This window comes from Lithobates pipiens, unplaced genomic scaffold (genome assembly GCF_037356315.1).
Source record: "Lithobates pipiens isolate NorthernLeopardFrog02 unplaced genomic scaffold, aLitPip1_a1.2 Scaffold_25, whole genome shotgun sequence".
In the NCBI taxonomy this organism is placed as follows: domain Eukaryota; kingdom Metazoa; phylum Chordata; class Amphibia; order Anura; family Ranidae; genus Lithobates; species Lithobates pipiens.
In genome coordinates, this window is record NW_027507787.1 from 197,802,669 (window position 1) to 197,829,612 (window position 26,944).

Here is a 26,944-nt window from a genome sequence, read left to right on the forward strand (position 1 = left end):
TCATATGGACTGTGACAGGTACTCGGGTACTGAGATGAACTGTGACAGGTACTCAGATGAACTGTGACAGGTACTCGGGTACTCAGATGAACTGTGACAGGTACTCGGGTACTCAGATGGACTGGGACAGGTACTCGGGTACTCAGATGGGCTGTGACAGGTACTCGGGTACTCTGATGGGCTGTGACAGCTACTCAGGTACTTAGATGGGCTGTGACAGGTACTTGGGTACACTGTTGAACCGTGACAGATACTTGGGTACCATGATGGACTGTGACAGGTACTCGGGTACCCTGATGGACTGTGACAGGTACTCGGTTACCCTGATGTGCCGTGACAGGTACTCGGGTACCCTGATGTGCCGTGACAGGTACTCGGGTACCCTGATGTGCCGTGACAGGTACTTGGGTACTCTGATGGGCCGTGATAGGTACTCGGGTACTCTGATGGGCCGTGACAGGTACTCGGGTACTCTGATGTGCTGTGACAGGTACTCGGGTACTCTGATGGGCTGGGACAGGTACTCGGGTACTCAGATGGACTGGGACAGGTACTCGGGTACTCTGATTGGCTGTGACAGGTACTCAAATACTCTGATGGACTGTGACAGGTACTCTGATGGACTGTGATTGACAGGTACTATGAGGGGTGGTGCCAGGTCCTCTTTATTGGGGGGGGGGCAATCAGTGTGATTGGTGTACACTAGGTGGTAACGAGATGTTACCGCAATCTCCTCCTCACACACGATCGGTGTGTGACGAGGAGAACAACCCGGTAACATCTCGTTACCGCGGTTTGTTTACATTTTAGTGATCGGCTGTGAAAGGATCACAGCCGATCACGTGGGTAAACAGCCGGCCAATGGCTGTTTACCAGCGTCGGAGACGAGCAGTGTTCCCGGGGAACACGCCGCCACCGACGTGCACGCGCAGCGCGCTCGCAATCGCGCTCATGCGCCATGCACGCGCAGCACGCTTGCGATCGCGCACAGCCGGGGTGTTACCATCTGTGATCGGCCGTGACTTCATCACGGCCGATCACGTGGTAAACAGCCATAACCAATGGCTGTTCACCCCCTTCAGTGGTGAGCAGTGTCTCCGTGACATGCCGCCACCGAAGAAACAGGGATGCGCAAGCACGATCGCGCGCGTTCCCTGTTTAAACGGGAGGCCGTCATATGACGGCCTCCCGCCACAATAGGTGCGCCGTCTGGCCGTCATTTGACGGCCGGCGGTCAGCATCTATTTAAAGTAGCGCACATTTCCCATGTTTAGAACAATACCACAACAAAATGACATTTCTAAAGGAAAAAATCTCATTTAAAACTGCCTGCGGCTGTTATAATTGTCGGATCCCGGCAATATAGATAAAAAGCATTGAAAAAAAACAGCATGGGGACCTGGGTCCTGCCACAGGGGACACGTATCGATGCAAAAAAAAAAGTTTTAACAACTGCAGTTTTTTCAGGAGCAGTGATTTTAATTATGCTTAAAGTGAAACAATAAAGATGAAATATTGCTTTAAATATCGTGCCTGGGGGTCTGCTTAGTATGCCTTTAAAGTAGCGCATCTTTCCCATGTTTAGAACAATACCACAACAAAATTACATTTCTAAGGCTGCTTTCACACTGCGCCGTCGGCAGTAAAGCGCCGCCATTTTGGGCTTTCACACTGAGACTGTAGTGGAACCATTTTTCAGGCAATTTACAGGTGCTATTTTTAGCCCAAAAGTGCCTGAAAAACACCTCAGTGTGAAAGGAGTTTAAAGGAAAAAAAGTAATTTAAAACTGCTCGCAGCTATAATGAATTGTCGAATCCCGGCAATATAGATAAAAATCATTCAAAAAAATGGCATGGGTCCCCCCATTCCATTACCAGGCCCTTTGGGTCTGGTAGGAATATTAAGGGGGACCCCCGCACCATTTTTATTTTTTTAATGGTGTAGGGATCCCCCCAAAATCCATACCAGGCCCTTCAGGTCTGGTATGGATTTTAAGGGGAACCCTGCACCAAAATGTTTTAAAAAATGGTGTAGGGGTCCCCCCAAAATCCATACCAGACCCTTATCTGGACATGCAACCTGGCAGGCCACAGGAAAGGGGGGACCCTCCCCACATATCCTTACCATGGGGAGGGTGCTTTGGGGAACCCCCAAAGCACCTTGCCCCCATGTTGATGGGGACAAGGGCCTCATCCCCACAACCCTTGTCCCATGGTTGTGGGGGTCTGTGGGCTGGGTTTTCTTTTAAATAAAGGACAATGTACAATCAGGTACAATGTACCCGATACCTATTCACATAGGGATCTGGGGGTGCCCTTATTAAAGGGGCTTCCAAATTCCGATAAGCCCCCCGCCCGCAGACCCCCACAACTACCGGACAATGGTTGTGGGGATGAGGCCCTTGACCCCATCTACATGGGGAAAAGGTGCTTTGGGGGGACCCCAAAGCACCCTCCCCATGTTGAGAGCATGTGGCCTGGTACGGTTCAGGAGGGGGTGCTCTCTTGTCCCCCCTTTCCTGGGCTTGCCAGGTTGTGTGCTTGGATAAGGCTCTGGTATGGATTTTGGGGTGACCCCATACGCCATTTTTTTGTGCAGGGTTCCCCTTAAAATCCATACCAGATGTGAAGGGCCTGGTATGGATTTTGGGGGGACCCCCACGCATTTTTTTTTACATTTTGGGTCGGGGTTCCCCTTAATATTCATACCAGACCCTAAGGGCCTGGGACTGGGGGGGAAACATGCTGTTTTGTTCAATGATTTTTACCAACCCCCCAGCCCATTACTAGGCCCTTGGGTCTGGTATGGATATTAAGGGGAACCTTTAAAAAAATGGTGTGGGGGGGGCCCAGGCAATATGTACTCTGAACAGAAGTATATATACCATATGGCCTGCCCTATATACACTGCAGAAAATTGGACCTTAGGTGTTGGTGGTACCAGAACACTGTAAGCCATCACAGTTCCTCTTGGTGGGTGCAGGAATGGGCCCTGCTGTGAAACATTAGATCAAAAATTGTAATTGCATGCCCCTGTTAAACAGGGGCAGAAAAATTGGGCCTTGGGTGGTGGTGGTGCCACAACACTGTAACCTCTCACAGTAATGCCCTGTACACATGGTTGGACATTCCGACGACAAAATCTGGATTTTGGCCCAAACTTGTCTTGCATACACATGATCGCACAAAGTTGTCGGAAAATCCGATCGTTCAGAATGAGGTGACCTAAAATACATACAACGGGACTATAAAGAGGCCAGTAGCCAATAGCTTTCATCTCGTAATTTATTCTGAGCATGCGTGGCACTTTGTGCATCGGAATTGTTTACACGATCGGAATTTAACGGATCGGATTTTGTTGTTGGAAAATTTTAGATCCAGATCTCACTTTGTGTGTTGGAAATTCGGATGGAAAAAGTCAGATGGAGTCCACACATCATTGCAATTTCCCACAACACAGTCCTATCACACATTTTCTGTCTAAAAGTCCGACCGTGTGTACATGGCAATACTCTTTCTGGACGCAGGAACAGGCCCTGCTGTGAAATATTCGATCAAAAATTGTAATTACATGTCTCAGTTAAACAGGAGCAGAAAAATCGGGGCCTTTGGTGGTGGTGACACAACACTGTAACCCCTCACAGATACTCTTGTTGGGTGCAGGAATGAGCCCTGCTGTGAAATATTAGATCAAAAATTGTAATTACGCGCCCCTGTTAAACAGGGACAGAATTGGGCCTTAGGCAGTGGTGGTGCTCTAAACCAAAAATATTGTTGAAAGCTAGCATCATCAAGATTAAGGAGGACTAGGATAGTGACTCAGCATAGGCAGTTTTCAAGGGATCCCACACCCATAGAAAAATTGATCAGTTACATCAGCATCAGGTGCTTGGTAGCTGCTGATCCAAGACTGATTCATTTTTATGAATGTGAGCCTATCCACACAGTCTGTGGACAGGCGCACTCCTTTACAACCCCTCCAGCAGCACTGAATATGCATTTAGAAAGAACACTGGATGTAGGACAGGCCAGTAGCGTATTGAGCAAGTTCCGGCCAGTGGTCCATCCTCAAGACCCAGTAACCCAGTGGATGGTTGGAAAGGTCTCCAAGTCTAATCTAGCCCCTAGATATTCCTGCACCATGTAATGCAGATGCTGGCGATGGCTGCTTGAACCAATAAGGCCTTGGCGCTGAGGACTGAAAAATTGTCTAAAGGCATCGGTCAGCCTGGACACCTTCTCCACTGCTCTTTCTCTGACTGAACGATGCCTCGGCAACACGGTTTCCAGCACCAGGAAATTGTAACCTCCCAGGTTCTGGAAATGCATTGCACAAACCTTTCTTCAAGGCCTCCTGAAGGTGTTTCATCCTCTGCAAATGCAGGATGAGTTCTGCAACCTTACCCTTGTAACGTGGATCAAGAAGGGTTGCTAGCCAGTAATGATCCCTCTCCTTGATACCAGGAATCATGGAGGCCTAGTCGCAGGCTTGGCAGAATCAGGGAGGCCATGCAGCGTAAGTTTGCAGAGGCATTTGATTCTGAGTCCTCTGGGTCATTAAGGATCACATGATCCGTAACAACCTCCTCCCAACCACTTACAACTCCTTGGGTTTCTGAGGACTGAAAACCATCCCTTGAAGACTGCTGCTGAGTGTTATCCTCCACGTTCACACTGACACAATCCTCCTCCACTACTTCTTCCTGTGTGTTTGCCAGGCCAGCAGGAATACTATCTGGATAAAGGAGGTCTTGAGAGGTAAGGAAGTCCTCCTCTTCCTCCTGCTGTTCTGCCTTAAGTGCCATGTCCATTATTCCATGAAGCATGTGCTCCAACTGGAAGACAAGAGGGACAGTATCACTGATATATGCATTGTCACTGCTCATCATCCTCATGGCCTCCTCAAATGGTGATAGGACAGTGCATGCATCCTTGATCAGTAGCCACTGGTGTGGCGAAAAGAAGCCAAGCTCCCCCTGACCCTGTCCTGGTGCCCTACTCACACAGGTACTCATTGGTGGTCCTCTGCTGCGCGTGCAGCTGCTGCAGCATTGCCAATGTTGAGTTCCAGTTGGTGGGCATGTCACAAATGAGGCAGTTGGTGGACAGGTTGCATTCCCTTTAAATGTCAGCCAGCTGAGCACTGGCATTGTATGACTGGCGGAAATAACCACAGACTTTTCTGGCCTGCCTCAGGAGATCCTGTAAGCCTGGGTACCTGCTCAAGAACCGCTGCACAACCAAATTCAAGGCATGTGCCAAACATGGATCATGGGTCAAGTGTCCCTGTCAGAGGGCGGAGAGGAGGTTGGTGCCATTGTCACACACAACCATTCCTGGCTGAAGCTGGCATGGCGTCAACCACCTCTGAGCCTGCCCCTGTAGAGCTGACAGAATTTCTGCCCCAGTGTGGCTCCTAAGCAGACCAACTCAAGCACCGCATGGCATCTTTTTGTCTGAGTGCTTGCGTAGCCCCTTGAACACTTACGGAGCACCACTGGTTCAGAGGAAAAATCTGCAGAAGAGGCCATGGAGGAAGAAAAAGAGGAGGGGGAGGAGGAGAGAGCTGTAGCAGAATCACCACTAGCAATTTGGAGGCGTGGTGGCGGAACAAGCTCCAACAATACTGAACCCTGTCCTGCATCCTTCCAAGCTGCCAGCAGAGTTACCCAGTGTACCGTGAAGGAAAGGTAACGTCCCTGCCCATGCCTGCTAGACCACAAGTCAGCAGTAATATGCATCTTACTGCTGACCGCCCTGTCCAACAAGGCCATGCTGGTAGAAAACCGGAATGGCCTTCCATGAAAATAAATTACATTTTGGAACTTGCCACTGAGGTACAGCACATTCCACAAATTCACAAAAAGAGGCAGATTCTACCAGCTGAAAAGGCAGCAGTTGCAGTGCTAGCAATTTGGCCAAGCTAGCATTCAGATTTTGAGTATGTGGATGGCTGGGACCGAATTTCTTTTTATGGTTCAGCAACTGGGGTAGGGAAATTTGCCTGCTAAAATCAGATGGTGGTGTACTGATAGCAGTTTGGCTTCAATTACTTGTCACACATACTGCTATACCTTCATTCCTCTCAGTGCAGGTTTTTGAGAGAACTGGAGGTATAGTGGGGTTGGAGATCCCAGATGAGGAGCAAGGAGAAGTCCCCCTTTTTCTTTGATGTGGGTCTTTCAAGTGCTGTTGCCAACGGACTGCATGGGAGGTCGTCATATGTCTGGTCAAGCGTGTGGTGCCCAAGCGGCTGCTGTTCTGTCCATGCTTGATCCGCTTCAGACATAGGTTGCAAACAGCAACGGTGCGATCTGCTGCACACATGTCAAAAAAGGCCCACATCAAGGAACTTTTCAAAATCAGTGGGGAGTCAGCAGCACCCTGCACCTGCGGAGTTCTGCGGTTGTGATACAGTAAGATGGCTGCCCTTAAGCTGCCCCCTAGAAGACATCCTGCCTCGTTGGAGTTGTGCTGCCTCCTCCTCCTCTTTTATATCAGGCACCCAATGAGAGTCAGTGACCTCATCATCCCCTCCCTCCTCGTCACTAGCGCAAGCTTATGCTGCAGCTGGGGGAACTTGACTGCCAGTTTCTTGTCCTTCTTGGGCACCCCCTCTCTCTAGGCCCACGTTACTCTCTTCCTCAACCTGCGTATCCTTCAGCAGCATGTACCCAACACTGTGGTCGAATAGTTTGGGGGACTCCAAAATGCATGATGGTGGTGCTACGAAGGTAGTAACTGTGGACAAGATGATGGTGAATAAGCCGCTTTGGCAGCTGCATTGGAAGGCATTGGAAGGCAAACTACTCTGAGCCTGGGTGACAGAGGATGGTGAGGATGAGGACGGCTTTGTCATCCACTCCACCAACTTTTTTGCATGTACTGGCTCAATAACACAGCCAGCAGCAGAAAAAAAGGACAAGCGTGCCCCATAGCCACCTGCAGAGGATGCACCATGTCCACCACCAGCATTGTTGACTGTAGACACAGAGGCTGCTTGCCCGCTTTTAGTGGCCTGTGAGTGTCTGCCTCTCCTTGGTGGCCTTCTGGACATGATGTATATTTTGTTTTGCAACACTACACTACTGTATTATGTACTGTGTACACCATCAGAAGTGTAGTAGCAACTGCACTACGGTTGCACTATATTGTGTACACCACCAGAAAAGTAGTAGCAACTGCACTACAACTGCACTGTTTTGTGTACTGTGTACACCCCCAGAAAAGTAGTAGCAGCTGCACTACTGTGGGACTGTATTGTGTACACCACTAGAAAAGTAGCAGCAACTGCACTATGGCAGCACTGTATTGTGTACTGTGTACACCACCAGAAAAGTAGTAGCAACTGTATTACAGCTGCACTGTATTGTGTACTGTGTACATCACCAGAAGTGTAGTAGAAACAGTACACTACGGAATTTACTGTAGATATAGGCTACACTGGATGTAGAGTATATATATATATATATATATATATATATATATATGAGACTGTGTGTATATATATATATATATATATATATATATATATATATATATATATATATATATATATATATATATATATGTATATATTTATTAATACACCACCTGAAGTATATCAGAAATAGTATACAACAGAATGAACTATAGATATAGGCTACACTGGATGCAGAGTATATATATATATATATATATATATATATATATATATATATATATATACTAGACTGACTGTATATATATATCAAATACACTGCCACTAACAGAATAACCTGCCTGCTTAATCTAAATCAAGCTATCTCTCTGTCCACATCAACAACACTACACGTGGCCGCCATGTAGGCAACCTTATATAGTGTGGGGCGTGGACTTAGTCCCCCTGAGCCATGACTGGCCAAAGGCACCTTGCCTTTGGCCAATTATGGCTCTCTTAGCAGAGGTCACTAGGATTGGCCAAAGCATGCAGGTCAGGTGCATGCTTTGGCCAATCATCATACAGCAATGCACTGTGATCTCGCAGTTTATTATGGGGCATTCCGTAGCACTCAAATTTTCCGCGAACCCCCCCATAATGTTCGTTCTTCGGCAAATGGGCAAACACCCCATGTTCGAGTCAAACTTATGTTTGACACGAACATCGAGCTCATCCCTAGCCAAGGCCCTAAAACTGGTTTGCAGCACGGTGGCCAAGACCATACCGTGGTTTAACAGGACAGGTTTCATTTAGAACATGCCTCGCCATGGTCGACCAAAGAAGTTGAGTGCACATGCCCAGTGTCATATCCAGAGGGTGGTTTTGGCAAATAAATGTATGAGTGCTGCCAGCATTGCTGCAGCGGTTGAAAGGGTGGGGTGGAAGGAAGCCTTTTCTAAAGATGATGCACAAGAAAGCCTGCAAACAGTTTGCTAAAGACAAGCAGACTAAGGACATGGATTACTGGAACCATGTCCTGTGGTCTGATGAGACCAAGATAAACTTATTTCATATGGTTCAGATGGTGTCAAGCATGTGTAGTGGCAACCAGGTGAGGAGTACAAAGACAAGTGTATCTTGCCTACAGTCAAGCATAGTGATGGGAGTGCCATGGTCTGGGGCTGCATGATTGCTGCCAGCACTGGGAAGCTACAGTTCATTGAGGGAACCATGAATGCCAACATGTACTGTGAAATACTGAAGCAAAGCATGATCCCCTCCCTTCGGAGACTGGGCCGCAGGGTGTTATTCCAACATGATAACGACCCCAAACACACCTCCAAGACGACCACTGCCTCACTAAAGAAGCTGAGGGTAAAGGTGATGGACTCAGACCTAAACCCTATTGAGCATCTGTGGGGCATCCTCAAACAGAAGGTGGAGGAGTGCAAGACCTCTGTGATGTCGTCATGGAGGAGTGAAAGAGGTCTCCAGTGGCAATCTGTGAAGCTCTTGTTAACTCCGAGCCCAAGAGGGTTAAGGCAGTGGTGAAAAATAATGGTGGCCACACAAAATATTGACAATTTGGGCCCAATTTGGACATTTTCACTTAGGGGTGTACTCACTTTTGTTGCTGGCAGTTTAGACATTAATGTCTGAGTGTTGAGTTATTTTGAGGGGGCAGCAAATTTATTGTTATACAAACTGTACACTCACTACTTTACATTGTAGCAAAGGGTCATTTCTTCAGTGTTGACACTTAAAAAGATATAATATATTTACAAAAATGTGAGGGGTGTACTCACTTTTGTGAGATACTGTACCTCCCATCCATTCCGGATTTTGCGGGATGTCAAGTAAATCCTGGTGTCCTGCAGGTCAGGGCTGGAGTCTGCTCAGTAGTGTATACTCAATAAGTGCAATGTGTGCTCTTACACACTGCACCCAGCGAGGATTATTGTCAGCTGTCCTGTCTCTACCTTCTTCTCAATCCTCTCACTGCTGCACTCATTGGTTGCTAGGATCAATGGCATCCCAGCAACCAATGTTGGGCTTTGAAGCTCTGCCCTCTCTCGTCTGCATCGCTGCTCCGCCTCCCAGCTCTGCCCCTCGAGTGTCATTTCTACAGTGTTGTCACTGAAATATTTACAAAAATGTGGGGGTGTACTCATTTTTGTCAGATACTGTGTGTATATATATATATATATATATATATATATATATATATATATATATATATATATATATATGTATGTGCATTATTCCTTTCTATCCAGCAGGTGGCACTGCAGTGTTCTATGGTAATGTAATAAGAGGGAGTGTTTGCTTTACTCTCTGTGCACTTGTTTGTTCTCTTCCTGCTTCAGTCTACATGTGGTAAAGCATTGATAAAGATATCCTCCATGAAAGTAAAGGAGTTCTGCTGCATACAACAAGTTTCCAGCACATGTTTCAATACTCTGCATACTCTTACTCATGTGGTTTAAAACGAGATGAAAGACTCTCCCTCCAAATAGTCATAAACATATATTTATAGAGTACTTGAAAAAAGAGGTGTTGTGCAGACTGATCATATGGTAATTGTATAAATGCTACCAAAAACCATGCGCCCAGTCCCTAATCTACATGTAGGGCACTGGCGCAAGTATTCCAATGTTTTTTTTTTTTTAGAAGTGCGTGATTATTGTCAGGGGCTCTAATAGGCTTCAAAAAAAGGTGGGCTCACGGGGCGCAGAGCACTGCGCCCCCTGAACCCACCCAGTTGTGTGACAATAGCGAATTGATATGAGACCTGTCACCTGATTGGCCAAAAGGAAAATCGATCCTATTGGCCGCTGGGGAGGTGGAGGGAGAAGACTCAGCGGAAGCCTCAGGAGGAGGAGATGCCACCCGAAGGAAGTGCTGCCCACGACCTAGGTGGGGTAAGTGCGGGGCTGGTGACTGACCGACCAGTGCCTGTGAGTGGTGGCGGGTGACTTGAGGATATGTTTCATGATTTTATATGGTTCTTAATTGTGGCTACTCTGATATAACGCTAAACTATACTGCAACAGGTAACAACTACTTCTGTGTATAGACAACACGAGATACACATCCTCACTATGTACCTACTTACAATGTATCTAATGCTATGTTTTTTTATTATAGAATATAGTTCCCTATGTGGTTTTTGTATACCCCTAAAGAATAAGGAAACCCGCTCTAAAAAATGCTTTGGGTGTCCACTATTTTGGCAGTATCCAATTGGTGATCCATAGTGTGTGGGAACACTTTGCATTCATTATGTTGTAATATAAGAAATAAATATGAGCAGCCTCTACAATGTTTTTACTTAGTTTTTCCTTGTTCTAAAGTTTTGTATATTTTTATTATACTATTTGATATAAAAAGAGTGGTTTATTGCATCGACTTGTGTTGCCGCTAAAGCCCCATCCAGGAGGGTTGTTCTATTTTATTAAAAGAAAAAAAAAATTGTAAGACATTGCACACCATTTTGTTTTGAAGTACCTGGAATATATTGGGATTTCAACAGGAAGTTCAGTTGGGCTCCAACCCTTCATTGAGGGCAACAAATGTTACTGCACCTTACATATATTAGTGCATTCTGGTGCCATTTATTCTTAATGGCACTCCAATGCAGCCAAATCAGCTCTGATGCCAGTGTTGCAGGGCACCACAATGTACTGTAATACACCACTATGTGCTGCATCTTAGAAAATGGTGCATGTCTCCCCTGTGTTGGTAGCCTGTTCAAAATGAATAATGACACAATACAGTACTTACAGTATGTACATTAATTTAATAAGAGTCAGAGGCAGCTAAAATAGTAACAATTTGAAAAGTGTTAACTATGTTTTTTTTTTAATATGTATTTTGATGATGTGTATATAATATATATATATATATATATATAATTATCCACTTGGTCAAAACTAAGGGGTTTTCAGCATAATGTTACACACTATAGAAATGGTTCTCAACTTCAGTTCTCAAGTACCCCCAATGGGCCATGTTTTGGGAACTTCCCTTAGATAAAATGGCTCTTATGATTACCATGTCATTGATATTGACTTAAAGCAGCTTTCCAAAGTAAAGGAAAACCCAAAAACATGGCCATTTGGTAATTGAGGACTGAGATTGAGAACTACTGCCAGGGCTGTCTTTAACGCGAGGAAAAGAGGGCATCTGGCTAGGACCCTGTCATTATTTTAGGGCCAAAGCAGCTGCCCAGTAAACCCACGCTACATGTGAACCAGGCCTAAAGCGGTAAAAAAGTAATTTTTAAAAATAAAAACACTGGTCCCCCTACAGGTTTAAGTCTTAATGCGCTAGTATGCACTGCATACTAGCAAAATATGACAGACTTACCTATAAACTGAGCTCATTTGGCCCTCAGCACATCCCTCTTCTCACCTCGTCTTCTTTCTGGGTTCTCAATCTTTGAGCACTTGAATGGACAGGCTGCGGTGACATCACTCCTGTGCATAGCAAGGGAGTCTCATCTCTGCAGCACACAGAGCGGGCTCTAAATGTGATGTGAGCTGCACATGCGTGGCTCAAATCACATTATCACTGACTGGCGACATGACAGAAGACACCACTAGGGTCCAGTGGCAGCTGCTGCTCAAAATTTTTGGGGGGGTGACATTTTTGAAAAAAAAACATAAATTGCAGCCACGATGCCATCAAACACTGCCACTGTGCCCAACAAAGGCTGCCACTGTGCCCACCAAATGCTGCCAGTGTGCCCATTAAATGCTGCCATTGTGCCCGTGAATGCCGCTAGTGTGACCCCCGTCCGCTCGCCGTCTGCCTGGCACTTACCCTGTCTTGGTGGGGCTGGGCGACGGCGGCAAGCGGGGTCCTTCATGCCCTCCTCATCTCCCGTCCTCTCCTCCTGATAGGCATCCAATAGCGGCGCATGTTGTTTCAGCTAATCAGGTGACAGGTTACAGACCCGAGCACCTGATTGGCGGAAAGGTAGTTGAGTGTTAGTAAAGGAAGATTCATTTGTTTTTCTAACACAGCTGGGTGAACTGCGAGCGCCAAGCATGCACTCGCTGTTCACCTTTTTGCCTTTTTACCTTTTTACCTATGGCTCTAATCAGGTGCTTTGAAAAAACACCCTGCCACGGTAATTCAGGCGCTGGCGCCTGAATATGGGGCTGACAGCGGCAGCCATAGATAGATCCATGAAATGCATGAATCTATCTATTGATGAAATAGGGGGTGGCTGGAGAGAGGGGGGCAGGGCCCGTGCGCCCTTATGGACGCACTGTGACTGCTAGGGTCTCTTCTGTTATAATCACTTCAGTGCTGGACACTTTTACCCCCTTCCTGCCCAGGCCAATTTGCAGCGCTGTCACACTTTGAATGACAATTTTTATAATTTTGGTCAAACAAACAGAGCTTTCTTTTAGTGGTATTAAATCACCACTTTTTTTGTTTGTTTTTTTAATGCTAAATAAACAAAAAAGACTGAAAATTTTGAAATAAATGTGCTTTTATTCATTTCTGTTATAACATTTTGCAAATAAATAATCTTCCTTTATAGATTTATGCCAAAATGTATTCTGACACATTTTGTTGGAAACAAATAACCCAAATCAGTGTATATTATTTATTTTGTAGGAAAGTTATAGAGTACACAAACTATGAGATATACACTCACCAGCCAGTTTATTAGGTACATCTTGCTAGTAGCAGGTTGGACCCTCTTTTGCCTTCATTCTTCGTGGCATAGATACAACAAGGCATTTTCCTCCACACAACTGCTGCTCACTGGATATTTTCTCTTTTCCCCACCATTCTCTGTAAAGCCGAGAGATGGTTGAGTGTGAAAATCCCAGAAATACTCGGACCTGCTCGTCTGGCACCAACAACCATGCCACGTTCAAGGTAAGTTCAGTTCCCTTTCTTCCCCATTCTGATGCTAAGTTTTACCTTCAGCAAGTTGTCTTCGCCACGTCTAGATGTATAAATGCATTGAGTTGCTGCCATGTGATTGGCTGATTAGCAATTTGTGTTACCAAGCAATTGAACAGGTGTACCTAATAAAGTGGCCAGTGTGTGTGTATTCTTAGCTCAAAAAAAAGTTAATTCTCTTGCTCTCAGCTTTTTCCAAATTTCCCTTTTTTTCTGCTGTGATCAGACTCTCTGTTAGAGGGTGGATAAGTTCCCGCTTTGTGGTCCTAGTGTAGGTAGGAATGTAGCCACCCACTCTTGCTCACTCCTGAGATGGACTATTGGACGTGTAGTGTGCATAGAGCAGTGGCTGCAACTAACATGATAGGGAATAGGAGAGATTTTTTAGGATGTTGGGGTGGGCAGCAAAATTCTCTGGGGGCCCATAAAAATTTTGCCCAGGGTCCAATCCATATTAAAGACGGCCCTGACTACTACACTAAAGGATTCAAAGTTTTGTTGTGGCAGTCCTGAGATATACTGAGCTCTAAGTATGGGTTGGTAACCTCGCGTTCCTCTATTGCGGTTACAATACATAGTTTGATCACCTCCTTGCTTCCAGCTTGTGATTGGACAATAAAGAAGGTGAAAAGGAACACTAACACAATCCTTACTTTGCTGTCTTCTTTTGTCAGGATATGCATGCAGCAGGGCCTGATTGGCTCAGACACCTGCCCCCTCCCTCTTCCAGTCTGTGTACCACTGTACAGAGGATTACAACAGACAAATACAGATACAAATTCAGGCAAAACGACGCTTGTTGCATTTAACAATGCATTTAATGATTTTTAATGAAGACATAATGGGGGTTATTTACTAATGGCAAATCCACGTTGCACTACAAGAAGTGCAAACTACAAGTGCAAAGTGCACTTGAAAGTGCAGTCACTGTAGATCCGAGGGGGACATGCAAGGAAAATAAAAAACAGCATTTTATCTTGCATGCGATTGGATGATAAAATCAGCAGAGCTTCCCCTTATTTCAGATCTACCCCTCAGAGCGACTGCACTTTCAAGTGCACTTTCAGTGCAAAGTGGATTTGCCTTTTGTAAAAAAAAACTCAATACATACTTCATATGCCTAGAGGTCAGATCTAATATGAAGGCTCCTCCTTATTCTGACATAAAACAAAGTTTGTAAGGGTGATATATTTATAAGGATGAACCTTAAAGTGTTGAACCCAGGACCCCGTATTCATTTTATCTGGTCTCCCACAGTACACAGAAGATGGAAATGCAATTATTTAAGTAAATATAAACTGCTAAATACCTTTTCTCATCAGCAGTATATAGCAGTCTTATGACTTATATCAATGTCCAGCCGACCACTGGTTAAAGCTTGTAGGAGGAGTTTTCATTATTCTATGACTGACCTATGAGGCTGCATGACCCCTTATCCTCTCTCTGAACAGTGCTGATTGGCCCTGTGCTGATCACATGCACTCTCCCCAAAAAAATAAAAATGCTCTAGCAATACACACCAAACTGAGCATGTGCAGAGTGCCCCCAAGGCTCTGTTCTATCAGCAGATAGATTGGGGACAATGGAATAAGGGGAGGATCAAACAGCCTTACACAATACAGATGATTAACCCCTTAGGTTCAACAGTGAGCACAACCAGCTTGCTTAATGCATATACAGACTGATTTTAGTGTTGTGGGTTTAGTAACACTTTAAATTTGCCTGATAAGTGTGAACAATAGGATGTGGGTCCAGTTTTTTTTTTATTTGGTTAACAAAAACATCAGTAAAGTTTATTGTAAAATGAATCAGATACACACACAAATCTATACGCTTATATAATAAATGATTATCAGTAAATAAAAGCAGCCAGACAAGAACCCAATATATTGCTGAAGCTTTATTGGGCATGCTAATTTGGACGATTTTAGAGAACATAGGATGCTGAAGCATTATTGTGTTTAATGACTATATGAAGCTAAGAGGACAAAAAAAGAATTGTTAAAAGAAAATTGGGTGGAATCAGTTAAAGCCAGGCAATCAGTTTTAATGTATTTTATACACTAAGCCCACAATTTTTATTGTATTTAAAGCCAGTTCTTCCCATTTTAAATAGAGTATTGAAAGGTTAACCTCTCCCTCCAGCATCAGTTTTTGCTGCCATCTGTGTGCTACTGGGGTGATTTCTCTTCACTTCCTGTCTTCTAAACACAACAGGAATTGATCAGAAATCTCACAAAAGTGTGGGAATTTACCTCTTAGATGTTACAGACGTATCCCCATTGGAAGATTCCCCCTCTATTCTTGTTCTGGTGAAAACTTAAAATTTTGGGGTTTCCCTTTCAGTCCTGATAACAATTGTCATTAGGACAACAAGAGGGAGTAAATCTCCCTAATGGGACACAGACTGTAGAAAAAACAAAAAAAACTGATATGGGCTCTAACTTCATACCACTCTATCATAACTATCCAAATCTAAAAATGTTTCGGCTTGAGGTACACTTAAAATATTGTGTTTATTGGATCACAATGAATAGCACATTATTTTTTGGCTACCCTCCCACGTTTCCGGGTGCCTGCTCCCACTGCCTGCCCTTGGGGTCCTTGCTTGGCACCTTTGTATGCGAGCTCAGGAAAATTGGTTGCTATTTGTCTTGGGCGCCTTGAGCCTGGAACATTCCCTTGTCTTGGTGAATTTCGCCCTACACGATCAACATCTCTTACACTAAAAACTAGTGCTCTGTGCTTATTAGAGGGTTTGACACTCACAAATGGTTGCAAGCCAAGATTAGCTTCTTGATTTGTAAAACTTTTTACTACTTCTGCTATCGCTTCCTCTGCTTCAGATTCCCCTTGATTAGCAGCTGCAGCATTTTCTTCACTAGATGAAGACCCCTCTTGAGTGGCTGCAGGTGCATTGCTGTCCTCACTGGAACTGGATTCTCCTTGGTTAGCAGCTGGTGCAGCATTTTCTTCGCTAGATGAAGAAGCCTCTTGATTGGCTACGGGTGCATTGCTGACCTCACTGGAACTGGATTCTCCTAGGTTAGCAGCTGGTGCAGCATTTTCTTCGCTAGATGAAGACCCCTCTTGATTGGCTGCTGATGCACTATTCTCCTCACTTGAGCTGGATTCCAATTGATTAGCAGCTGGATCAGCATTTTCCTCACTAGATGAAGGAATGTTGGCTGCAGCAGGCTCGCCACCTTGCCCATTAGATGAAGATTCACTGGAGGATGCTTTATCTTTCTCAAGCACTGGTACTTTATTTTCAGTAAATAAAGGCTTCTCTTGCTCATCTTGAAATGGTGTGCTATTTACAACTGAGTTGCCGCGCCTTGCTTTTTGTTGGATACCATATGGTCCTGGAAAATTTCCTGTTAGTTTAATCAGACATAACACCAGTTAATGAATGTCTGTGTATTGCTGATATATGTCAGCATCAGTAATCATAAGTCATAGCACTGTTTCATCATTATACAAGATAAATAGAGAGTGAAACTTCCTAGATCTAACTGTATATTACTAAGAAAAACTGTTCAATAATAATCACAGCCTGCTGGTTGTAATAATAGCAGACTGTGTTGTTTAAAGATGTAACAGACTAAATAACAAATTCCAACATACTATAAATATATTGGAGCTGTGGATGTCTTTACTGACATTGTATTCTGCTTCTCTTCCTTTCTGTTACTGCTGGTCGCATCATCACCGACAGATGGCGTTGGACGAGCGGTTCGGCCCGAGCATGGGGAACAACCGAATTTGCAGACACAGTGCATTCTGCGCCCTGATTGGGCAAAGATTTGCCCAATCAGGTCATTACTAAAAGCTGGTTTTTAAGGAGTGGGGCAGGGAAGCCAGCCGCGACATTCTTACCAACCGATGAGTCATTAGCTGTCTTCCCCATTGGCGGCTGGTTAAAAAAAATACATTTGCTGGTAAAAATAGAAAAAAAAACTCAAAGCATGCAGCCTCGCAGGTCAGGAAAGGGAGGATGAGCAAGTCCCCCCCCTTCTGAACCACACCAGGCCACATGCCCTCAACATGGGGGGGGTGCTTTGGGACGGGGAGGCAAGGGTCTCTTCTCCACAACCCTGGGCTGTGTTTGTTGGGGTCTGCGGGCAGGAGGCTTATCGAAATCTGGGCCCCCAGAGCCCGCCCCGCCATATGAACGAGTATGGGGTACTCCTACCCATTCACCAAAAAAGTGTCAAAATAAATGAAAACAGTAAACGTGTTTTTGACAGTTCCTTTTTTTTAAATTTAAAAAACTGTGTTTCCCCCATGTAGATCCATCGTCAATCACGACACAGCCGGAACCGAAAACAAAAAAAAAGGCGCCCTGCCTGCCATGAAGGCAAACCGCCGAATATCCAACTTGCCGCTTGACAGTTATTATATAGGTAAGGGCCACCTGATGGCACCGCCCCTCTTGTGATATCACTGACCGTTGCACGCAGGGTCGGTGATGTCACCAGGGGGCTGTGCCACCTGATGACATCACCAGGTGGTCCCACCCTTTCCATATATAAGAAATGTCAAACGGCAAGCCAGCCATTTGGCAGTTTGCCTTTATGGCAGGTGGAGCAAATTTTTATTTTTTTGTTTCTTTTTTTGGTCGGCAGTGTGGCAGCATCGTGATTGGGAATGGATCTACATCAGGGGACACTGTTTTTTTTTCTATTTTTAATAGAGTGATTTTCAAAGACACTTTTTTGGTGAATGTGTAGGGGGACAAGGGGCTTTTTTGGGTAGGGGGGAACCCAGCCTCCATGTTGAGGGTATGTGGACTCGAATGGTTCAGGAGGGGGGACGCTCGCTTGTCCCCCTCTTTTCCTGACCCGCCAGGCTGCATGCTCGGATTAGGGTGTGATATGGATTTTGGTGGAGATCCCACGCCTTTTTATTTTTTGGGTGGGATTTCCCTTTAAATCCATACCATCTTTATTTTTTATTAAATAGCCAGCAATTGCAATTGTGAGTCAATTTAAATGTGATTTGACTTTTTTGGGGGTTTTTTTTTGTTAGAAATGTCAGTTTTGCCACAGTATGTTCTATACATGCTACAGATGCGCCACTTTACAGGCAGACTAAGGGTCCCTCCAGGTCCTATATTTAAGGGAATTTTTCATTAAACATGTCCCCCAGGGCAGTACATAGACCCCCATGTCCATTTTATGGCCAATTGATTGAACATAAGCCTTCAAAATGGGCACTTTTGATTTCTCATGCTCAGCTTCCATAGAATTCATTTTTGGTTCAGGGCAGAACTTTTTCCCTGTTCGGGAGTTCTGCTGCAAACCAAACAGGGGGTTGTTCTGCCAATCTCTACCGACAGAGCTTTCCTGTTCTTGGGTATTTTCTTTGCCTTGCAGGGTCTTATAAAGCCACCTGCTTGTGCATGCTACTGTGAGCAGACTATCACCTTACATCAGAATGCTGCCTGCCCCGACATGCACAGGCATCCTGAGCATACAACATACATAAGATATGTTTCTGTTTTTTCCTTCAAAGGAAGTAATTGACAGTGGCTCCTAAGGCATTGGCAGAGTCCTCACATCATGAAAATGTAATCAATGATCATGGTACATGTAGCCCCCATGAATGTGACTTTGAGTGCATGTTCCCTGACCACAAATTCAGGAAAGCAGCACAGGGGATGAAGCACTAAAAATAGGGAATAATATAAGTGTTTATGACCTTTGCTGAACAAAATGGATTGCTGTTCTTTGCTACATTAATGAATAATGATGTGTTTGTGATATAAAGGCAAGGAATTAGTACTACTTTAACCACTTTCCTACTGGCAATAGTATAGATACGTCCTGGTAGGGAAGCAGTTATACCTGGTTAATGGTTGAGACTACAACCATGATCCCAGCATAATTTTTTCAAGTCGGTGTAAAAGTAACCCCACCGGAACTGTTACCTGGCTTCCTGTGCGATGCCATCAGGTTATCACAGAGCTGAACAAGGATCACAGCTTTAGGTCCCATCTCTATGATCCTGGGAGGCCAAAAATGACTTCATGACAACACTTTCAATTCTAGCAGATGTAAACACTGACATATTTTTTTTTTTTTTTTTTTTTGCAGGAAAGCCTGAGATTAATTTTTCCAGCATAGAAGAGAGATGTGGGGTAGATCCCAGATCACTACATAAAGAGGACCTGTCGTGCCTTATTTCTATCACAAGGAATTTTTCAATTCTTTGTGGTAGGAACCAAAAAATATTAAGGAACAATGTAAATAGGAAAAAAAAGAAAAATTTAAAGCGACCCTCAAGCACATGCACAGTTGCAAACGCATATGTAGGCTGAGCCCGCTTATATGTAAACGGTGTGTGCACCACACATGTGAGGTATCGACGTGCACATTATAGCAAGAGCACTATTTCCAGCACTAGACCCCCTCTGGAATTTTAAATGGGTAACCTGTAAAAAAATAAAAACATCTCCTATAGAGACTTTTAAGTACTGTAGTTTGGCACCATTCTATGAGCATACGCAATTTTAAAGCATTACATGTTAGGTATCTATTTACTCGGCGTAACATCATTTTATTAAAATTTTATAAATAATTCGGTAATATATTGTGTCTTGTGTATTCAAATTAATTAAATGTAATTTTTGCTAAAAAAATTGCATTTGAAAAATCGTTGCCTAAATAACATGTGACACTGTGTGCAACACCCACCATTTTATTCTCATGGGCCTCTGCTTAAAAGATGTGTATAATGTTTGAGGGTTCTGAATAATTTTCTAGCAAAAAATTTATGATTTTTTAATTCAGGAGAGAAGTGTCAGAATAGGCTTGGGATGCAAGTGGTTAATATCAATGTTTGTTTCTTACCATTTTTTACAAGTCTGACATTACCCAACACAAACTGTTTTTGTTTCTTAGCTGACTCTACATCAGCCTCTCTTCGGGGTCTTTCAGGGTTCGGTGAGTCAACTAATAGACTTGTTCTACCAATTCTACCAAATTCATTCCAGGAAAAAGAAGGAGATTTGCTGCCCTTACTGGAACCGGGGTAAACGAATGCTGACCAAAATACAAGAACAAATCATGTGTTTAGCAGAAAGGGTATAAAATACTGCCATCAAAATGTTTAGTAAATGCAAAAAGAAGAACATGACCAATTCCTAAATATATTAAATATAGTAATGAATTAATATAATAGCAAAAGTATGCCCGCTTGTTAAACAGAATGAAACATCAAATTTGTAAATAAATAAGTCCTACTGTTATTATATAATACAGCATACACAGTTTGTAAGTCTGGGGAATATAAGGTATAGTTTAGTATACATACTGTAGAAGTTATATGGTATGCCGCTACATTGGTGGCAGTCAGTGGAGAATTTGTCCTCCAAACATGGTGTGTATTATGGCATCCAAAGAGTTAAATTTTAGTATCATCTGACCAGACTATATTCTCCCAGTATTACACAGGCTTGTCTAAATGTTGTACAGCAAACTTTAAACAAGCTTCAACGTGCTTTTTCTTCAGCAATGGAGTCTTGCGTGGTGAGTGTACATACAGGCCATGGCGGTTGAGTGCATTACTTATTGTTTTCTTTGAAACAATTGTACCTGCTAATTCCAGATCTTTCTGATGCTCTCCACGTGTGGCTCTTGGCTCTTGGACAGCTCTTTTGCTAATTCTTTTTACTCTTGTGTCCAAAATCTTGCGAGGAGCACCTGGTCGTGGCCGATTTATGGTGAAATTATGTTCTTTCCACTTACGGATTATGGCCCCAACAGTGCTCACTGGAACATTCAGAAGCTTAGAAATCCTTCTGTAACCAATGCCTTCAGTATGTTTTGCAACAATAAGGTTGCGAAGGTCTTGAGAGAGCTCTTTGCTTTTACCCATCATGTGATGTTTCTTGTGCGACACCTTGGTAATGAGACACCTTTATATAGGCCATCAGTTGAGACTGAATCAGCTGATATTGTTAAGGGGCAGGATTGCTTTCTAATTACTGATAGATTTCAGCTGGTGTCTTGGCTTTCCATGCCTTTTTGCGCCTCTCTTCTTCATGCGTTCAATACTTTTTCTTTGTGTCCTTCCATTTTATTACAAATAATTTAATTTCTGAACTTATTTATTTTGGTTTCTTTGTATGTATGGATTGCATGGGTTGTTACCAACATGGTGAAAATTTGATGACAATAGCACATTTAGAAATGTACTTAACTAAAATAATGGTGACATGTTCAATACTTATTTTTCCCGCTGTATTTTTTTTACTATCTATTCCTAATAAAAACCAAGGTAATAAAAATATATCTATCCATATTTGCTACCAAATTTAAGCCTCAACTGTCCCAAACAATTATGTATAATACGTTAGGTTAGACCAGTGATTCTCAACCATGGTTCTGTGGAACCCTAGGGTTCCTCCAGGGGTTTCTTAAGCCCCATACACACTATCAGTTTTTCCTTCAGATTTACCAAAACCATATAATATGAGGTCAAACCTTAGGAGCTTCAATTTGTATGCAATCAGGCAGGCCCTTCTACTACATGGTTTTGGTAAATCTGAAGGAAAAACTCAGCAGAAAAACTGATAGTGTGTATGGGGGTTAAGGGTTCCTTCAGCATTGGGCAATTTCTGCCTCTCAGATAAGTTCCCACTCACGCCATTGATCTTTCTAGCTATATGGAAGGCGGTTATTCTTCCCAATAACCACAAGTGTAAGGACCATTCTTTCCACTGACCATCACATTAATGTATCATGAGTTGTAGATTTCTAATTTTTAGAAGGGGTTCCCCAAGACCAGAGAACTACAGGTCCTTCTCAAAAAATTAGCATATTGTGATAAAGTTCATTATTTTCTGTAATGTACTGATAAACATTACACTTTCATATATTTTAGATTCATTACACACAACTGAAGTAGTTCAAGCCTTTTCTTGTTTTAATATTGATGATTTTGGCATACAGCTCCTGAAAACCCAAAAATCCTATCTCAAAAAATTAGCATATTTCATCCGACCAATAAAAGAAAAGTGTTTTTAATACAAAAAAAGTCAACCTTCAAATAATTATGTTCAGTTATGCACTCAATACTTGGTCGGGAATCCTTTTGCAGAAATGACTGCTTCAATGCGGCGTGGCATGGAGGCAACCAGCCTGTGGCACTGCTGAGGTGTTATGGAGGCCCAGGATGCTTCGATAGCGGCCTTAAGCTCACCCAGAGTGTGGGTCTTGCGTCTCTCAACTTTCTCTTCCCAATATCCCACAGATTCTCTATGGGGTTCAGGTCAGGAGAGTTGGCAGGCCAATTGAGCACAGTAATACCATGGTCAGTAAACCATTTACCAGTGGTTTTGGCACTGTGAGCAGGTGCCATGTCGTGCTGAAAAATGAAATCTTCATCTCCATAAAGCTTTTCAGCAGATGGAAGCATGAAGTGCTCCAAAATCTCCTGATAGCTAGCTGCATTGACCCTGCCCTTGATAAAACACAGAGGACCAACACCAGCAGCTGACATGGCACCCCAGACCATCACTGACTGTGGGTACTTGACACTGGACCTCAGGCATTTTGGCATTTCCCTCTCCCCAGTCTTCCTCCAGACTCTGGCACCTTGATTTCCGAATGACATGCAAAATTTGCTTTCATCCGAAAAAAGTACTTTGGGCCACTGAGCAACAGTCCAGTGCTGCTTCTCTGTAGCCCAGGTCAGGCGCTTCTGCCGCTGTTTCTGGTTCAAAAGTGGCTTGACCTGGGGAATGCGGCACCTGTAGCCCATTTCCTGCACACGCCTGTTCACGGTGGCTCTGGATGTTTCTACTCTAGGCTCAGTCCACTGCTTCCGCAGGTCCTCCAAGGTCTGGAATCGGTCCTTCTCCACAATCTTCTTCAGGGTCCGGTCACCTCTTCTCATTGTGCAGCGTTTTCTGCCACACTTTTTCCTTCCCACAGACTTCCCACTGAGGTGCCTTGATACAGCACTCTGGGAACAGCCTATTCGTTCAGAAATTTCTTTCTGTGTCTTACCCTCTTGCTTGAGGGTGTCAATGATGGCCTTCTGGACAGCAGTCAGGTCGGCAGTCTTACCCATGATTGCGGTTTTGAGTAATGAACCAGGCTGGGAGTTTTTAAAAGCCTCAGGAATCTTTTGCAGGTGTTTAGAGTTAATTAGTTGATTCAGATGATTAGGTTAATAGCTTGTTTAGAGAACCTTTTCATGATATGCTAATTTTTTGAGATAGGAATTTTGGGTTTTCATGAGCTGTATGCCAAAATCATCAATATTAAAACAAGAAAAGGCTTGAACTACTTCAGTTGTGTGTAATGAATCTAAAATATATGAAAGTCTAATGTTTATCAGTACATTACAGAAAATAATGAACTTTATCACAATATGCAAATTTTTTGAGAAGGACCTGTATTTCAAGGGTTCCTCTGTGTTGAAAAGGTTGAGAAAGGTTGGGTTAGACTATAAAATTTAAAAGCTATAATGCACATAACCCAAACATTACGGAAACAAAAAAATCTGAAACTCAAGGAAATTTAGGGAGCAAAATGCTTAGGGACTCAAGTGGTTAAGCAATATTTTAGATACATTTAATAAAAAGCTTCCCCAAGCTGAATGCACACCTTATTACAGGGGGTAGACTGTAACCAAATTGCTCTGTTATCTAGCTCTAGATTTGGTTTCTAACATTGCTCAGAGACCCTTCACCAGTTTCTATAACTACATTATTTTTCCTTTGTTCAACGTTTATATAAAGGTGGTAGATTGATTTATATGGATTACCTACAAAAGTGATTTTCAGCTTCCAGGGAAACCGTGAAGCCTGAAAGATTCCAGGTATAACACATGCATATTTACATTGGTCCAAGCTGGACCAATGTATCTATGCATAAATATCCATACCTAACCTTCAGCTTTTATAATAAAATATAAACAAATCATACTTCTGCAAAATCAATCAGAAAGTGAAGAACTAGATTTAAATACGGTAAAACGCATTGCAAGTTTGAGACTCATTTCATTAAAATGTATGCTGTATAACCAAATTTCTTTGCCTTTGACTCGTGTCACAGCGATTATGACAAAGGTTCCTGCACTACTTTTTTTTTTCATAGACTTCTGTTGTATAAAGTCGCAAGCTGCAATGAAACCGGCAGTGCAAATCGCACTGATGTGCGGTTTTGAAATCGTGCTGAAGTAGCACGATTTCAAAGCCACAGCGGTGTGAAAGGGGGCTGAGTGTGAATGTGTCTGTTACTTCCTACTTCTCTGCACACAAAAGGCCATCTAATGTATTTACCCGAGTATTTGCCTAAATTTACAGTAAAATAGAAATATTTATCTTTTTACTATATTTCAGTTAACTCTTTAAAGCTTTTAAACATGCATACACATTTCAAATTAATTTAAATAATACAGGACTGTCGATTTACAAAGCATAAAAATATAGTCATCTGTCCAGCTAATAGCAAATCAGAAACAAACATTAAGAACACAATATTATTAAGAAATTTGTTCTTGATAAGATGTTAGTTGGTAGTGATCTATACACGTAATGTTTCAGTGCCAGTTTATTTATTGCATCTAAATGAAATCAGTTACCTTTGTATCTATGCATCATATAGAAAAAAACTCTATCCTGCACATGATCCTCACATAATGCATTTCCAACAATTTTACATTTTGCCTGCTGTACATTGATCATATGATATAAATGTAACTACCAAAACCCACTCACCATTGACGTATTTGGCCAGGCCAATGGCCACCAAGGAAAGAATTATTAGATTTTTCATTCCCACCAATTCAGCATATAGCCCACTGCTGTCTAGCAAATGAAAGTTGGAAAAAATCAATCAGCATTTAAATGGGGTAATATATAGCCCCTCCCACACATACTATACTCTTGAAACTAGAGGAGGATCTGGTCTGTATTTCTATAAAGGTTTCCAGGATTTGGTCTCTAACAATGAGTCAGTTTAATTGTTCAAACACTCTAAGGTTTACACAATTTTTCATTGTAGGCAAGATATGATTGTCAAACGATGGAAACTCCACCCGGGATGCTGTAACTCAAAATGTAGACTGGTCAACTACAGGTATATGGTTGTAACAGGCAAGTAAAAAAGGAAGTGCACATGCTGAAAACTTTTTTAGATTATTTCTGTTATCTTTATAACCAGACTTGATATAAAAGGTTTTGAACCTAATTAACTTCATAGGCTACATGGACAACATTATTTTTGTATTAATGAAATTCAGTTGTTAACATAATATATACATTTTACTGTATAGGATAAGGTATTGATTATTTTGATATCTTGTTCTTTTAACAGAATATTGCAACTATGTCTACCAAGTCAGAACCAATAAAAACAGGCCCGACCCTCTGCCTTGACCAAATTTAAAATGATTGTAAAGTCGTGTTTTGTTTTATTTAAATAACAAATATGTTATACTTATCTGCCCTGTTGCAGTGGATTTCTTGGGTCCCTCTTTGTTGCTATGGAGGCACTCGAGCCGAGCTGCAGATTTGTGTGTCAATTAAGACATGGAGCTGTGGTTCCCCCCCCCCCCCTCCTGGTTGGCTAAGTGACTTTGATTGACAGCCAATGGTGCCTCTGCCGTGTCTCAGCCAATCAGAAGGGAGAGTCCCAGACAGCCAAGGGACTCGTGCACATCACTGGACAGAAAGGGGGTTCAGGTACCTATATATATATACATATTATATTTGCTTCTTTTCCGGCACATCTGGGTGGCCTCAATCTTGGATTACTAGGCCATCATGATGATATCCTCAGGTCACACATGGTCCTTCACTAGTATTCCTCCCCCCAGATTGATTTTTACCCTGCTACCACGGTCAGAAAAAAAGAAGCAGGTGTTACTATCCTACGTGGATTCACTGAGAACACAGGAAGCGGTGGTGCATGTCCCAAAGGAAGAAGAGTTCCAGTGGGTGTACTCCCCTCTCTTCTTAGTTCAGAAAAAAAACAGTTCATGGCGTCCAGTTATAGATCTAACTTACCTCAACAAATTCATAAAGTAGGAAAATTTAAAAATGGAGATCCTGCCTACCATCCAACAAGCCGTGTAGTCAGGCGATTGGCTGATCTCAGTCGACCCAAAAGATGCTTACTTCCATGTGCCTGTGGCAGAGGAATTCCACAAATACCTCTGGTTCCAAGTCAGGAAAGAATATCTGCAGTTAACCTGCCTCCCTATCAGGCTGACAACCTCATCCCAAGTCTTTTCAAAGGTCCTACTTGCCGTGGTGGCCCTCATCAGTGCAAGAGGGATACACATCTACCATTACCTCAATGACCTCCTGTTGCTGTCCCAGGACTAGGGGCAATTGTTGATCCACAAGGAGCAGGTTATCTCCACACTGATCAACTTTGGGGGGCTCCTAAACCTGGAGAAAAGCCATCTAGTAACAGTCCAGCACCTGATATACTTGGGGGCCCAGTTCGATACAGTGGAAAGCACCATCTCTCTTCCTGTGGAGAAAATCAGTTATCTGAGAGAGAATTTTCTGGGCTCTGAACCCCTCATTCCTGAGGGCCTCACAGTGCCTTAGAACTATCGGCACAATGGTCTCTATGACCCCCATGGTCAAGTGGT

The 26,944-nt window shown here is 43.2% G+C and overlaps 1 protein-coding gene across 1 annotated transcript; it reads right to left on the minus strand.

Annotated features, from left to right (window-relative positions):
* Window positions 1-15,209: 15,209 nt before the first annotated feature.
* Window positions 15,210-25,217, minus strand: LOC143930803 (uncharacterized). Its single transcript, XM_077455408.1, has 3 exons — window positions 25,059-25,217; window positions 20,179-20,370; window positions 15,210-16,701 (listed from the first exon to the last, which is right to left on the minus strand). Exons 1-3 carry the CDS (start codon window positions 25,114-25,116, stop codon window positions 15,866-15,868), a joined length of 1,086 nt encoding a protein of 361 aa, XP_077311534.1. The 5' UTR covers window positions 25,117-25,217; the 3' UTR covers window positions 15,210-15,865.
* Window positions 25,218-26,944: the final 1,727 nt, after the last annotated feature.

What these genes read in the sequence shown, in the direction of transcription:
- LOC143930803 (XM_077455408.1), bottom strand. Translation starts at nt 25,116, where the DNA reads ATGAAAAATCTAATAATTCTTTCCTTGGTGGCCATTGGCCTGGCCAAA. An exon ending in CCTGGCCAAATACGTCAATG is followed by an intron (nt 20,371 to 25,058) that starts GTGAGTGGGTTT and finishes TATTTTGGTCAG; the next exon opens with CATTCGTTTACCCCGGTTCC. An exon ending in TGTCAGACTTGTAAAAAATG is followed by an intron (nt 16,702 to 20,178) that starts GTAAGAAACAAA and finishes TTAAACTAACAG; the next exon opens with GAAATTTTCCAGGACCATAT.